Here is a 12,076-nt window from a genome sequence, read left to right as displayed (position 1 = left end):
CAAGGGGCGCTGCGCGCAGGTTCCGGAGGCTTCTGGGTAGCGAATTACCCCCGCCCCCCCGCACCGGCGCCTTCCTTTCCGTCGCTGACGCCGCTGAAGTCGCACGCGCGAGGCTTCTCCGCCGCCGCCAAGTTAGTGGGGCGGGCAGGCCGGGGCGCGGGCCGGGCCGGGAGTGCAGCGGAGGGAGGGAGGGAGGGAGGGAGGCCGGGCGGGGCAGGGCGCGAGCCGAGCCTCTGCGGGGTCCCCGGGCCGAGCCACGCGCGCCCGCGCACGGGCCGGGGTCGGGGTGGGAGGTCTCCCTGTAACGCCGCCGCCTTCTCCTCGCGCCGCAGGATGCGCTACGTCGCCTCCTACCTGCTGGCCGCCCTCGGGGGCAATTCCTCCCCCAACGCCAAGGACATCAAGAAGATCCTGGACAGCGTGGGCATCGAGGCGGACGACGACCGGCTCAATAAGGTAGCCGCCTCGCTGGGGCCCGAAGCCCCCGGTGTGCTTTGTACTCGGCACAGGGGGACCCCTCCCTTACCCGACTCGGCGTTTCCCTTTGGGAAAGTGTAGGTTCCCGCTGATATCTGCCAGCCCATATGGTTTTGGGGTTGTCCTGATGTACCGGTACAGCCCGGAAGAAGAAAAAGTGGGGGTGAAGCCAAATCTCAGCGTGGCTCAGTAGAAACACAAGTCACGTGTAATTGAAGGTTTCTTAGTAGTTTTTTTGTTTTTTTTTTTAATGAAAGCGGTGACGTTTATTTTGATCTTATTTCACCCAACTTGGTGAAACTTACTTTGACACATACTGAGTGTAAAGTGAGATATTTTGCATCTTTTCCCAGCAGTAAGTTTTGGTGTTAGTTTTTATATGCAGGGCGTCTCGGTTCACCTGTCCTGAGTCGGTGGTGAGGGCTGTGTTGGGGGCAGGGGTGTGATGATAGGCCTCTCGTAAACTAGGCCACTTCTCTCTTTTAGGTCATCAGTGAGCTGAACGGAAAGAACATCGAGGACGTCATTGCCCAGGGTGAGGTTGTGTCCGGGGCTTTCTTTTTCACGGTCCATCCTAATTCCTGCCGGTCAGCCTGTGACCTGCCAGGTTTCGCTTGTGGACCAGAGCACCCTAGAAGCCTTACCCAGAGGAGTGAGCGGGGTTTCGGTGGGCTCATGCCACGGGCGCTTCTAGACAGCCCCGGGACAGGGCGCCCATGCTCTCACTGGGCTTTCATAAACGAGTCTCTCCACCCCTTCTTGGGGTGCTAGGGCTGACCACAGGCCCCTGCCCTGTGGTGTCAGACTGGAGTAGGTGAGACTTGTCTGGAAGTTGAGCTCTTGGGGAACTGTTCTGTCCTTGGGTCCGTGACGGGGCAAAGCCAGCTCAGCAGACGGCCTGGTGTGTGAGCTCGCTGCTGGACACTGGGGCAGCGGACTTTACCTGCCTGATCGTAAACATGTTTGCCTAGCTTACTTCCAGGGTAGGGCGCTGTGGTCTTGTAGCCCTGCTGGAGGGATTCCTAGAAGCCAATTTCTGGGAGTGACAACAGACCCTCCTGTCTGGGAGAACAGGAACCTATGATGTGGATCCTAATACGTTGGACTAAGTGTCTCGTTACTCTTGAGTAACGTTGAGGCCAGGCTCCTGCTGTGGTCTCACCTCTCCTTTCTGGTTTCTGTAGGCATTGGCAAGCTGGCCAGCGTGCCTGCTGGCGGGGCTGTGGCCGTCTCTGCGGCCCCAGGAGCTGCAGCTCCTGCTGCGGGTTCGGCCCCAGCCGCAGGTAAGTGGAGGCTCAGGCAGCTGGCGCTGCAGACGCACTGGGGTCTCTGCTGGGAGCGTGGCCTGCACCGCGGGCGTTTCTCACCGCTCGCTTTCTCTCCGCAGCAGAGGAGAAGAAGGAGGAGAAGAAGGAGGAGTCAGAAGAGTCAGATGACGACATGGGGTTCGGCTTGTTTGACTAGAGTTCCCCTCCTGCAAATAAAACCCTGTTTACGTATTTCTTGAGGTGCCTGTGAGCCCTTTGTCGGAGTGTGGTCTCTGCATCCTAGTCTCATCCCGGGACGAACAAAGGCCCTCGCTCGATGAGGTGGAGCGGGGTGCCTGAAGAGCCAGGAGTGGAGTGCCTGGACGGGGGGCACTTTCTGTGGGTCTTGAGTGTGGCCAAGCCTTGAGCCCCCTTCTTGGGCATGGTCCTGGCTCCTGTGGACTGCCAGGGCCTTCCTAGGAAATGAGGCCTTCAGGGGGACACCCATGAACACTTGAAAAGCCGGAGTGGGTGGTCTCTGCGAGGTGGGTCTGGCCAGTTGAGGCCAGCAGCTCCCACAAGGCTGGGAGAGCCCTCAGTTATGCACAAGAGGAGATGTGGTGGTGGGTGTGTGGTCCGCAGATGTCACTGTGGGGGTCAGTGCCCTGGCTCCACCTAATCCCCTGAGCAACTTGGACTTCCTCCTCTGAGCCTGTGTCCCTAGCTGTCTGGTGGGCCAGTACCTTTGCTGGGCAGATTCAGAAGTGGTTTGTGGGCAGCGGTGTTGGGCTGCATGCTTGCTGTGTCCTTTTGTGTTGGGCCTGCCCATGCCCTTTCTGCCAGGCTCTGGCCTAGAATGGGGGGCAGAGGGGAGAGGCCCTCGCACTGCCCACCCAGGCGCCATCCTGGCCCTACAGCTACTGGCAGTTGCCCACCAGTGCCAGGCCACCCCGTAGATGCTCAGCTTTGCTTTCTGAAGGCTGTGGTGTGGTGGGCACCTGCCATGTGCCCACCACATGGTAGGCATGTGTGAAGGACTTGCCTCTATGGGCTTGTAGTTCTGGAGGAGAGTAATGAGCGTAGCACGAGACAGCAGGGCTGGGTGCGTGGGGGGCCCTCCCTCAGGAAGAGGCCCCAGGACAGGGGTGTTCATGGGTGGAGGGAGAGGACTGATGGCCTTTTTGCTATCCAGAGGAGTGGGGATTAGGACAGGGCCTCGGGGGAGGGGGTGTGGGACATGGGGCTAAGGGGGGATGAGGGGTCCTAGCAGTGTGGGCTGCAAGGGGAAAGTATGAGTGGGATGAGAGGTGGGGCTGTGGGTACCCAGAGACACAGGTGGCAAGGGGCCATGGTCCAAGGTTAGGGTAGAGACGGCCCCCCAGAGGAGTGATGCAGGGTCCAGGGGCAGAACTCACAACCCCAGCCTTGGAGGCTGAAGAGAAGGGCCCTGTGTGGGCCAGAGGACACCATGGGAGTGGGGGCATGACACCTGGCTGGCAGTCATCAGACACCAGGGCTTCTCTGTGCAGACTGGGAGGGGGGCAGGTCCACTCCCACCCCCAGCCAGGATTCTAGGAAGGGCCACCCTGTTCCTGGCTGCAGAGCTCCTGGGGCCTGGTGGGAGGGATATGTACCCAAAACAAGTCAGCCAGGGTGTGGAAATGGGAGCAGAGGTCTCCCCGCGCTGGGGTAGCGCCACCCTTCAAGCCCCACAGTCCCTTGGAAACGGGGAGGGCATGGGCTCTGGCCTGTCCTTGGAGCAGATTGTGGGGATGGCCTGCTTAGGTTCCTGGCTCAGCTTGCACCGTCCCGGTCCTCCTTGGTGGCACCCTGGTGAACCCCTGAACTTTGCAGGCTGGCCCTGGGGGTCTGTTCCATCCCCACTGTGTCACACCCCTTGTCCCCTGCTGCATCCAGCAGCATCCCCAAGGGCTCAGTCACCCTTATGGGGCCACATCCTCTGCACTGTGCCGCCATCCCACCCAACCATTTGGGGTTCTAAGTCAAATTCCCTCATACCCCTGCCTTCCCCATTCCCAGCACCCACAGCACCCAGACCTGGGCTCCCCTCTCCTAATTCCCCCACCCAGGGCCTTCGAACGTCCTGTAGGTGGGTGGCCCTTTGCTTTCCCATGTTAATAGTGTCCACACACCTCTTCACCCTTCTCAGTCCTTATTTGAACTTAATAGAAACCATCTCTCCCACCCCCTCCCCCAAGTGGGGCAGGGTTTGTGTTGACTTTGCTCCCTGCTCATGGAGACCCGTGCTGGTCCCCATGCCAGGTGCACATGGTGCTAAGTATGGGTGGCTTGGAGCACAGAGGCTGAGGGCTGGGTGGCATGACGCCAGATGGCCCTGTCCTGGGGAGGCCCTGCTCTGGCTTCTCCACCTGGGCCTCGGGGCCAGGTGGGGTGGGGGGGGAGGGGCGCAGCCCCAAGCTGGGTCCTGAGCCAAGCTCCAGCCAGAGGAGCTAGTGTTCCTCGGGAGACGGATGCACACTGGCCACCCACTGCCCAGCATAGACAAGCCCCTCGTTTGGGAGGTGGGGTGAGGTGCAGGGCTGGCCCCTGGATCCAAGCCAGGGTAGGCCTGCCCTACAGTCCAGGAGAAAAATGCGGAAGAGGGGCGGGAGGGTGACATCACCAGGAGTGCTCCACCTGTTGGGGCAATTAATGAGGCGGGACAGAGCTTGAGTCATACCCACGTAGACCCCACAGCCTGAGGAGCTGGGGCAGGACGCAGGTCGAACCCAGGTTAGCGCCAAGGTGGAGCTGGGCGCGTGGCGGGCAGGGCTGGGATGTCCGGTGTGGGTCTACCACGCCGGTGTTATCTCTAGAAGTTGTCTGTGTGTGATTCGCGTGCAGCCCTGTATGTTTATGGGTAAGTCTGTGGATGAGTCGGTGGGTCCTTCAGGTCCCTGACCCTCGGCGAGCTCCTCAGTGTCCTGGGTTGGTGTTGTAGGCTGACCCCCGAGGGAGGGGGCGGATGCTGCCCAGACAGCAGGGCCCTCCCCTCGTGGGTATCCAGCTCAGACTGCGGTCGTCCCGGACCTGAGCTCGACCATCCCCACACCCCTGGGCCACTTGGTGTCCCCTCCCGCCGTCGACGATGGCGGGGTGGGCAGATGGGGAGGCAGCGGGAGGTCGAGGATGTGGACTCTCGTCCGGGCCTGGCCAGTGTCTTTGGCGGGGCCGCAGGTGTCGCGCCTCAGGGCCCAGTGGCCTGGACGGCGGGGGGGGGAGGGGGGAGGGGGGAGGGGAGGGCCGGGGGCGGGGTCTCTGGGTCGAGACGGGCTTCCGGAGAGGGGCGTGGTCTCGGGGCCGGGCTTCGGCCTGGGTGGGGCCTCGGGGCCAGGGACCGGGCTCCAGGGCCCGCCCCGAGGGCGCGGCCGTTCCCCGCGCGCCCCAATTGGGCCGCGCGTGCCGGCTCTGCCCCGCCCCCCGCTAAAATCACCGCCTCCGCCTCCTCCCCCGGCAGCTTCTCCAACTCCGCTGGCTGAGACCCCGAACCACAGTGACTGCGGGGCCGGCCGGCCGGCTCTGGCCCCGGCTCCAGAGCGAGCGGCGAGCGCGCGGCGCACAGCGAGGCCGGCCGGCCGCCCGCGGAGCCCGGGAGCCCGGCGGTCCGCCGCGATGTTCCCCAAGGAGACGACATGGAACATCTCGTTCGCAGGCTGCGGCTTCCTCGGTGTCTACCACATCGGCGTGGCCTCCTGCCTCCGCGAGCACGCGTCCTTCCTGGTGGCCAACGCCACGCACATCTACGGCGCCTCGGCCGGGGCGCTCACGGCCACGGCGCTGGTCACCGGGGCCTGCCTGGGTGAGCGGGGCCGGCGGGGGCTGGCGTGTGCTCCTCGTGAGCGCGGAGGGCCCCGCTCCGTCCGCACAGAGCAGCGGGCTGGGCCGCGGGGGCCGTGGGGCTCTTGGGGTCTCTGCCCGGGACCCCGACCGAGGCTCCAATCCCGGACGCCGACGAGGGGCGGGGCCTGCCTTGTTTTGCTCCGAGGGTGCCCGGGGATTGCGGTAGGGCCCTGCGCGCCTCTGAGCGGAGGCTGCCGCCTAGGGCCCGCCCCTCGGGCGCAAAGGTTGGGGGGAGGGCAGGTGCAGCATGAGCTATTTCGTTGGAAAGAGAAAGCAGTTCGTGGGCGGGACCGCGAGAGTCGGGGGAGGGGCCTAGGCCGTCCTCCTGCCCCGGGCATCCGCCCGGGTGGCAGCGGTCACTGTCTCCTGGGGCTACGGCATTCCGGACTGCCATGGCCCCGGGGCTGGGAAAGGGTTGGCCTGTGAGGAGCGCGTCTGGGCACTGTGGCCTGGTGCCTCCCGAGGGACCCTAGAGGAGGAGCCGGCAGGTCATGCCTGGGCCCGGCCAGCGCAAGCTCTCTGCCGCCCTCGCCTTCCTGGCGCCTGGGGCCCTCTGTGGACTGCGGCCAGACGTTTTTAACCACTCCGTGGGGTGAGAGGTGCTTTAGGACTGTGCAGCCCCGGAGTCGGCTTCCTCCACCCACACACTTCCGGCGGGCCGTGCGAGTGATGTTTACAGCACACGGAGTACCGCGGGAGTCCTGGGAATGCTGCCCGGCCCCCAGCCGACTAGGGCAGCCAAAGTAACAGAGGGGTCATTAGCTTCTGGAATGCCCTGCCCAGCAGGAGCCTGTCCAGTGTTCTCCTCTGCACCCTGCCGGTGACCTTTCCCCTGAGGAGGGTGGGGTGGAAGGAGCACAGCTCTGCATTCTTGGGACCTGGGAATTCACCACTGTGGCCCTGCCTCCCCTACTCACGGAGGCTTTCAGGCAAGTGCTTCTCAGACCGCCGTGCTGGTCTCAGGTCCGTGGTACCTAGTTGAGGACATGGTCCCATGGCGCCTCCCCCACCCCACTCCCAAGAAACCTCTTTCTCACGGGTGGGAGTGGTCTTGGGCAGCTGGAGTCCCCACAACTTGGCAGGTGTTGGCGCCACCCTGCCCCACTCCTGACCTGGGGGATGGTCCTCGGCTTCTCCCCAAGGCCTTGCTGCTCCCTGACTATTCCTGGGCCTGCTCCCACCCTGGCTTTGTCCTAGGCCAGTGCCCACGGGCCCCCAAGAGAAATGTCGGGGGGTTGCTTGCTCTTGGCTGCAGTGGGATGCGAGCGTGCTTCCCCAGGAGTCATGAGGCCCCACTACGTCCAACCTCACGCCCCTGGGCCTGTGGGACCCCTGGGCTGCACTGGGGTCGGTGCATCTGGATCTGGCCAAGCGGGTGAAGGCTGAGCCTGGTCAGAGTTGAGCCTCTGCCTTCTACCCTTCCCCGGGGTGGGGGCTGGGTGCCATGTCACGCCAGGCCCAGTGACTCACAGATCAGGGCGGGCAGTTGGGAAATACTGGGCAGAGGGTAAGCCGTGGCCCCAGCTGTCTGCCCTCCCAGGAGCCCCTCTCTCCCCAGGAGCAGGTGGCAGAAGCCCCAGCTGTGGGCCAGGCTCCACGGTGGACGCTGAGACTCCTCTAGGGTAGAAAGGGGTGCCGAGAGTCTGTGCCGTGGACCCTGGGTCTGGAGCCCTGGGGAGTGTGCAAAGCCCAGGAGTGCCGGCCCCTGACCCTTGCCCCTGCTGCTCCAGGTGAGGCTGGTGCCAACATCATCGAGGTGTCAAAGGAGGCCCGGAAGCGGTTCTTGGGCCCACTGCACCCCTCCTTCAACCTGGTGAAGATCATCCGGGGCTGCCTGCTGAAGACCCTGCCTGCTGATGGCTACGAGCGCGCCAGTGGCCGCCTGGGCATCTCCCTGACCCGCGTCTCCGACGGCGAGAACGTCATTATAACCCACTTCAACTCCAAGGAGGAGCTCATCCAGGTGGGCCCTGGGGGCCACACTGGGGGTTCAGTAGGAATCCCAAAGCCCCTGCTCACTGTTCCCCTCTGTCCCTGCCCCACAGGCCAACGTCTGCAGCGCTTTCATCCCTGTGTACTGTGGCCTCATTCCTCCTTCCCTCCAGGGGGTAGTGAGTATCTCCTGGGCACCTTTCCTGGGTGACGAGAGTCGGCTCCTCTGTGGGCTGTGGGTCAGGGAGGCGGGGAGGAAGCCATCTGTGCCTCCCCACCCCAGCCCCTCACTCCTGCCACTGCCCGTTGCCTCACTTCCCCCAGAGTTACTCCAGAGCCAGGCCAGCCCTGCGCAGATGCACCTTTCCTGTGGCTGTTCCCCAGCCCCCCACTGTCTGGCCATCTGCTCAGTGGCCAGTGCCCAGTGGGTGAAACGCCCAAATGAAATAGCCACTGGGGGGGGGGCCTGAGGCGGCTGGGGGGCAGCCCAACTCACCCTGCAGGCCTGTCCCCGTGTGACCCTGTGTCCCTGCCACAGCGCTACGTGGATGGCGGCATCTCAGACAACCTGCCGCTCTACGAGCTCAAGAACACCATCACGGTGTCCCCGTTCTCGGGCGAGAGTGACATCTGCCCACAGGACAGCTCCACCAACATCCACGAGCTCCGTGTCACCAACACCAGCATCCGGTTCAATCTGCGCAACCTCTACCGTCTCTCCAAGGCCCTGTTCCCGCCCGAGCCCCTGGTGAGACCAGACCTCCCCACCGGGCACCGGGGACAGCTCCCCGGGGGCCTCTCCTGGCTACGGCCCACACAACCTCTCCACTGGGGCAACCCATCCAGCCTCTGTCCAACCTGGATCTGGTCCTGAATCCAAGTTAGCTTGGAGTGGAGTGGGGTGGGGTGGGGTGGTGGTTCAGGGACACTGGGGACTCTATCAGGCACGTCTGGCTCCTCTGCCCCAGTTTATGCATCCCCCTGCCTCAGGTGCTTCGAGAGATGTGCAAGCAGGGCTACAGGGATGGCCTGCGCTTCCTGCGGCGGAACGGTGCGTGGGGGCTGCCTGGGCAGCTGGGTGGGCTCTGCGTGGCCGTCCTCTGTGGGCCAGCTGGCCTCAGCCGTGCTGATCGCGTATCGGGTCCCCCCTGTCCCTGCCCCAGGCCTCCTGAACCGGCCCAACCCCTTGCTGGCGCTGCCTCCCACCCGCCCTCCTGCCCCCGAGGCTGAGGACACACAGGAGGCCGAGGTGGCCACAGAGAGGACCGGAGTGAAGGAGCACTTGCCGCCACCTGGGGAGGATCACATCCTGGAGCACCTGCCCTCGAGGCTCAACGAGGGTATGTGGGGTTGGCGGGAGAGGGGGGACCTGGCGGGACGGGGGGCAGAGGAGCAGAGGAGTCCTGGGCTCCACCTCCCTCCCCCACCGACCTCCTACCAACCTCCCTCCTGCACCCACAGCCCTGCTGGACGCCTGCATGGAACCCACAGACCTGCTGACCACACTCTCCAACATGCTGCCCGTGCGTCTGGCCACGGCCATGATGGTGCCTTACACTCTGCCGCTGGAGAGCGCCGTGTCCTTTACCATCCGGTGCGGGGCAGGGGGAAGGGGTGCAGGGACCAACTCTGGATCATTCCCGGGTGGTGGGCACTCAGGGAAGAGAAAGGCGGCCGGTTTAAGGGGCTGCAGAGATGCCACGTCAGGGTCCCAGAAGCCAGGCACAGACGGAGGTGGGGTGGGGTGGGTGTGAGGTTTGGGCCACAGCCCCTGAGGCCATGCCTTGTCCCCCGCCCCAGCTTGCTGGAGTGGCTGCCCGACGTTCCCGAGGACATCCGCTGGATGAAGGAGCAGACGGGCAGCATCTGCCAGTACCTGGTGATGCGCGCCAAGAGGAAGCTGGGCAGCCACCTGCCCTCCAGGTGAGCTCCTTGCTGCCATGTCCACCCCGGCCCGCAGCCTCCGGGGCCCCCACGAAAGCCCTCCCTCCCTCGGTCCTTTCCCCACCCGCAGGCTGTCGGAGCAGGTGGAGCTGCGCCGCACCCGGTCGCTGCCCTCCGTGCCACTGTCCTGTGCCGTCTACAGCGAGGCGCTGCCCAGCTGGATGCGCAACAGCCTGTCGCTGGGGGACGTGCTGGCGAAGTGGGAGGAGTGCCAGCGGCAGTTGCTGCTGGGCCTCTTCTGCACCAACGTGGCCTTCCCGCAGGACGCCCTGCGCATGCGCACCCCTGCCGGCGCGGCCCCGGCGCCCCCGCAGCACCCGCCCGGCTCGCCCCCTTGCTGAGAGCTGCCCGCTCGGCCTTGCCCGCCCCCGGCGCCGAGGGCCGGGCCCCCCAGCTTCCTTGCCCCGTGAGGCGGGGCCCCGGGGCCAGCTGAGCTCCCCCTCCGCGGCCTCTCTCCGTTCCCCCTGCAGAGTGAGGAGATGGGGGTCCCTCACGCTGCCCGAGGGGGCTTTGCTGTCAACCAACCACTAACTCGCTGCACTGAAGAGGGAGGGGAGTGGAGTAGCCCTCCCCTCGCAGAGGGTCCCCTGCCTGTGCCTTAACCTCCCCTTCCAGGCCCCGCCGCCCTGGGGCTGGGGAAGGCGGGCTGGGGGCTCCTGCACCTGCGGCCCCTGCCGACGCCCACACCCGCGAGTGCAGTATTACTCCTGAGAGCTTTGCCCCTGCTCCCCCCTCCACATTTTTCTCGTTTGGCTGAAGAATGTGTGTGAATTATTTATTTTTGCCAAAGCAGATGTAATAAATGCCATCGCTCAGCCTTACCTCCTTCACTCGTATGTGACGCCCCCGACCCCCGCCGCCCCCAGCTGACCCCCCCAGTGTCCAGCCTCAGGCCAGTCCTTCCTGGGCTCCCGCTCTCCTCGAGCCTGGCACTCCGGCCCTGCCAGCCGGGCCTGGGACTCCTTCCTCAAAGCACTGCGGGCTTCCTAGGCTGCAGCGCACTCCTCTGGCTGGGACCCTTGGGCACAGCTTTCCAAGGGCCAGCGGAAGTACTGGGGACCAAGATCCTTGCAAGATAAAAACGGAACTGTTCAGTTTCTTACCAAGGTGGTGTCTGCACCTCTGCTCCATGGTGCCCTGGGGGCGTGGGGCTGATTTCCCAAGCTGAGCGCTGGGGGCCTGCTCCACTGGGGGTGTTTGGCCCAAGGTTCTGTGGGTGGTGCGGGTCTTGCCCTTGTCACCAGGAGCCTCGTTCCTGGTGCACACACCTCGTTCCCCTGTCCCCCTCCCCCCCCCACTGTGTCCCCAGTCTCCTGCAGGTATACAGGAGGGATCTGTGAATGTTGGGCGGGGCGAGGTCTGCGCCAAAGGGGGCTGGATCTTGTTCTGGGGGAGACGTGATTTCCTGAAGGCCTTCTCTGCCCTGCCTGGGCAGTCTGAGGGGATGTAACCAGCCCTCCTTGGTGATCACAAGGGCACATGGGGTGACGGGCGCCTGAGCAGAGCTGGGCACTTGGCTGGAGGTCCAGAGCTGTTAGTCCTGCCAGGTTCAGCCGGCACCTGCCCTTCTGCCCTTTCCCCTCGAGGCATGGGGCGGCGGCAGTAGCCCCCAGCCAACAATAACGGTCGGTAGTGGGACTGCAGGACTGGGAGAGCCGGCTCAGCAGGTCCCCGTGCACCTGTGCCAGGGGCCACCCCCCCTTGGTCTCAAGGTCCTGTCCTATAGGCCCAACCTGTTCTAGTTCAGCAGGATCCCAGGCCCCTGAAGAGGCAGAGGCCTCCAGCCCCCCAGCGCTGCCGGGACAGCTCTGTGAGGCCAACCCCTCCAGGTGGGTGCCAGGCTGGGGCCGGGGAGGAGGACCCCTGGGAAGATGATGGGATTTTCTGCCCCCCTCCTCCCCTGTAGGAAGGTCACACACAGGCCCCACCCAGAACCTTCTGGCAGCCCTACCCCAACAGGAACCTGAGTCAGGGCTATGCCCCCAAAGGAGAGCTTGGGGCACCTGCTGAGACGAGGACCCCCTGCTCCCCCCCCAGCCACTCACCCTCACACGCACAGGCATCTATGCCACTGATTTAAGTACCATTTTCTTGTATAGTATGCGTTTATTGTTTAAAAATGGAAAAAAAAATTGGAGAAGTACAGGGAAGAAAGGAAAGTCACCCCACTTCTAGAGAAAACCATTGAAAATATTTTGGTCTATTTCCTGCCTTTTTCCTGCACACACTTTGGCGCCTTAAATCGGGATCCTCAGGACTGCCCCCCAACTTTGGCCCTGTGCAGGAAGGGTCCCCAGGGTCATCCCCCCACTATGCGCTCGGACTCTGCCAGGACAGACACTCGGGGGTCGGGCCGTATGCGGGGGGGGGGGGGGGGCGGGCTATGAGGCGAGCGCTGGGCCACCGGGGCAATGCCGAGAGGCGGGGACACGGCGGCGGCTCCGCCCGGGCCGGCGCTGCCGGGGTCCTGGTGCCCGCAGGAGAACAGCCTAGTGTGTGGCGGGTGCGGTGGCGAAACTCGCAGGTAGGCGCCCGGCCCGTCCGCACGCCCGCATTGGCTCCGTCCCGTCACCGCAAGGCGCGCCGATCCCCGCGTGTCGTGGTCAGGGACTCCG

General features: G+C 64.5%; 2 protein-coding genes and 1 non-coding gene across 4 annotated transcripts; all 3 read left to right on the top strand.

Moving 5' to 3' along the window:
- Nucleotides 1–5: 5 nt before the first annotated feature.
- RPLP2 (ribosomal protein lateral stalk subunit P2) lies at nt 6–1,976 on the top strand. Of its 2 annotated transcripts, none has more exons than XM_068554943.1 (5): nt 6–131; nt 333–456; nt 964–1,012; nt 1,662–1,760; nt 1,868–1,976. In XM_068554943.1, exons 2-5 carry the CDS (start codon nt 334–336, stop codon nt 1,939–1,941), a joined length of 345 nt encoding a protein of 114 aa, XP_068411044.1. In that variant the 5' UTR covers nt 6–131; nt 333; the 3' UTR covers nt 1,942–1,976. The 2 variants fall into 2 exon arrangements, with proteins under 2 accessions (XP_068411044.1, XP_068411043.1); XM_068554942.1 differs by having other exon boundaries at nt 7–131; nt 1,865–1,976.
- LOC137772730 (small nucleolar RNA SNORA52) lies at nt 1,043–1,177 on the top strand. Its single transcript, XR_011075536.1, has one exon. It is a non-coding gene; the product is annotated as a small nucleolar RNA SNORA52 (small nucleolar RNA).
- A 3,243-nt stretch (nt 1,977–5,219) lies between the features above and the next one.
- Nucleotides 5,220–10,282, top strand: PNPLA2 (patatin like phospholipase domain containing 2). Its single transcript, XM_068555474.1, has 9 exons — nt 5,220–5,544; nt 7,316–7,548; nt 7,631–7,696; nt 8,056–8,265; nt 8,508–8,568; nt 8,681–8,857; nt 8,979–9,111; nt 9,318–9,440; nt 9,532–10,282. Exons 1-9 carry the CDS (start codon nt 5,358–5,360, stop codon nt 9,800–9,802), a joined length of 1,461 nt encoding a protein of 486 aa, XP_068411575.1. The 5' UTR covers nt 5,220–5,357; the 3' UTR covers nt 9,803–10,282.
- Nucleotides 10,283–12,076: the final 1,794 nt, after the last annotated feature.

This window comes from Eschrichtius robustus, chromosome 11 (assembly GCF_028021215.1).
Source record: "Eschrichtius robustus isolate mEscRob2 chromosome 11, mEscRob2.pri, whole genome shotgun sequence".
Classification (NCBI taxonomy): Eukaryota; Metazoa; Chordata; class Mammalia; order Artiodactyla; family Eschrichtiidae; genus Eschrichtius; species Eschrichtius robustus.
The sequence above is the reverse complement of the archived record's forward strand: the minus strand, read 5'-3'. Positions and strand labels throughout refer to the sequence as shown.

What these genes read in the sequence shown, in the direction of transcription:
- RPLP2 (XM_068554942.1), top strand. Translation starts at nt 334, where the DNA reads ATGCGCTACGTCGCCTCCTACCTGCTGGCCGCCCTCGGGGGCAATTCC. An exon ending in ACGACGACCGGCTCAATAAG is followed by an intron (nt 457 to 963) that starts GTAGCCGCCTCG and finishes TCTCTCTTTTAG; the next exon opens with GTCATCAGTGAGCTGAACGG. An exon ending in GGGTTCGGCCCCAGCCGCAG is followed by an intron (nt 1,761 to 1,864) that starts GTAAGTGGAGGC and finishes TTCTCTCCGCAG; the next exon opens with CAGAGGAGAAGAAGGAGGAG.
- PNPLA2 (XM_068555474.1), top strand. Translation starts at nt 5,358, where the DNA reads ATGTTCCCCAAGGAGACGACATGGAACATCTCGTTCGCAGGCTGCGGC. An exon ending in GCCGTGTCCTTTACCATCCG is followed by an intron (nt 9,112 to 9,317) that starts GTGCGGGGCAGG and finishes CCCCCGCCCCAG; the next exon opens with CTTGCTGGAGTGGCTGCCCG. An exon ending in GGCAGCCACCTGCCCTCCAG is followed by an intron (nt 9,441 to 9,531) that starts GTGAGCTCCTTG and finishes CCCCACCCGCAG; the next exon opens with GCTGTCGGAGCAGGTGGAGC.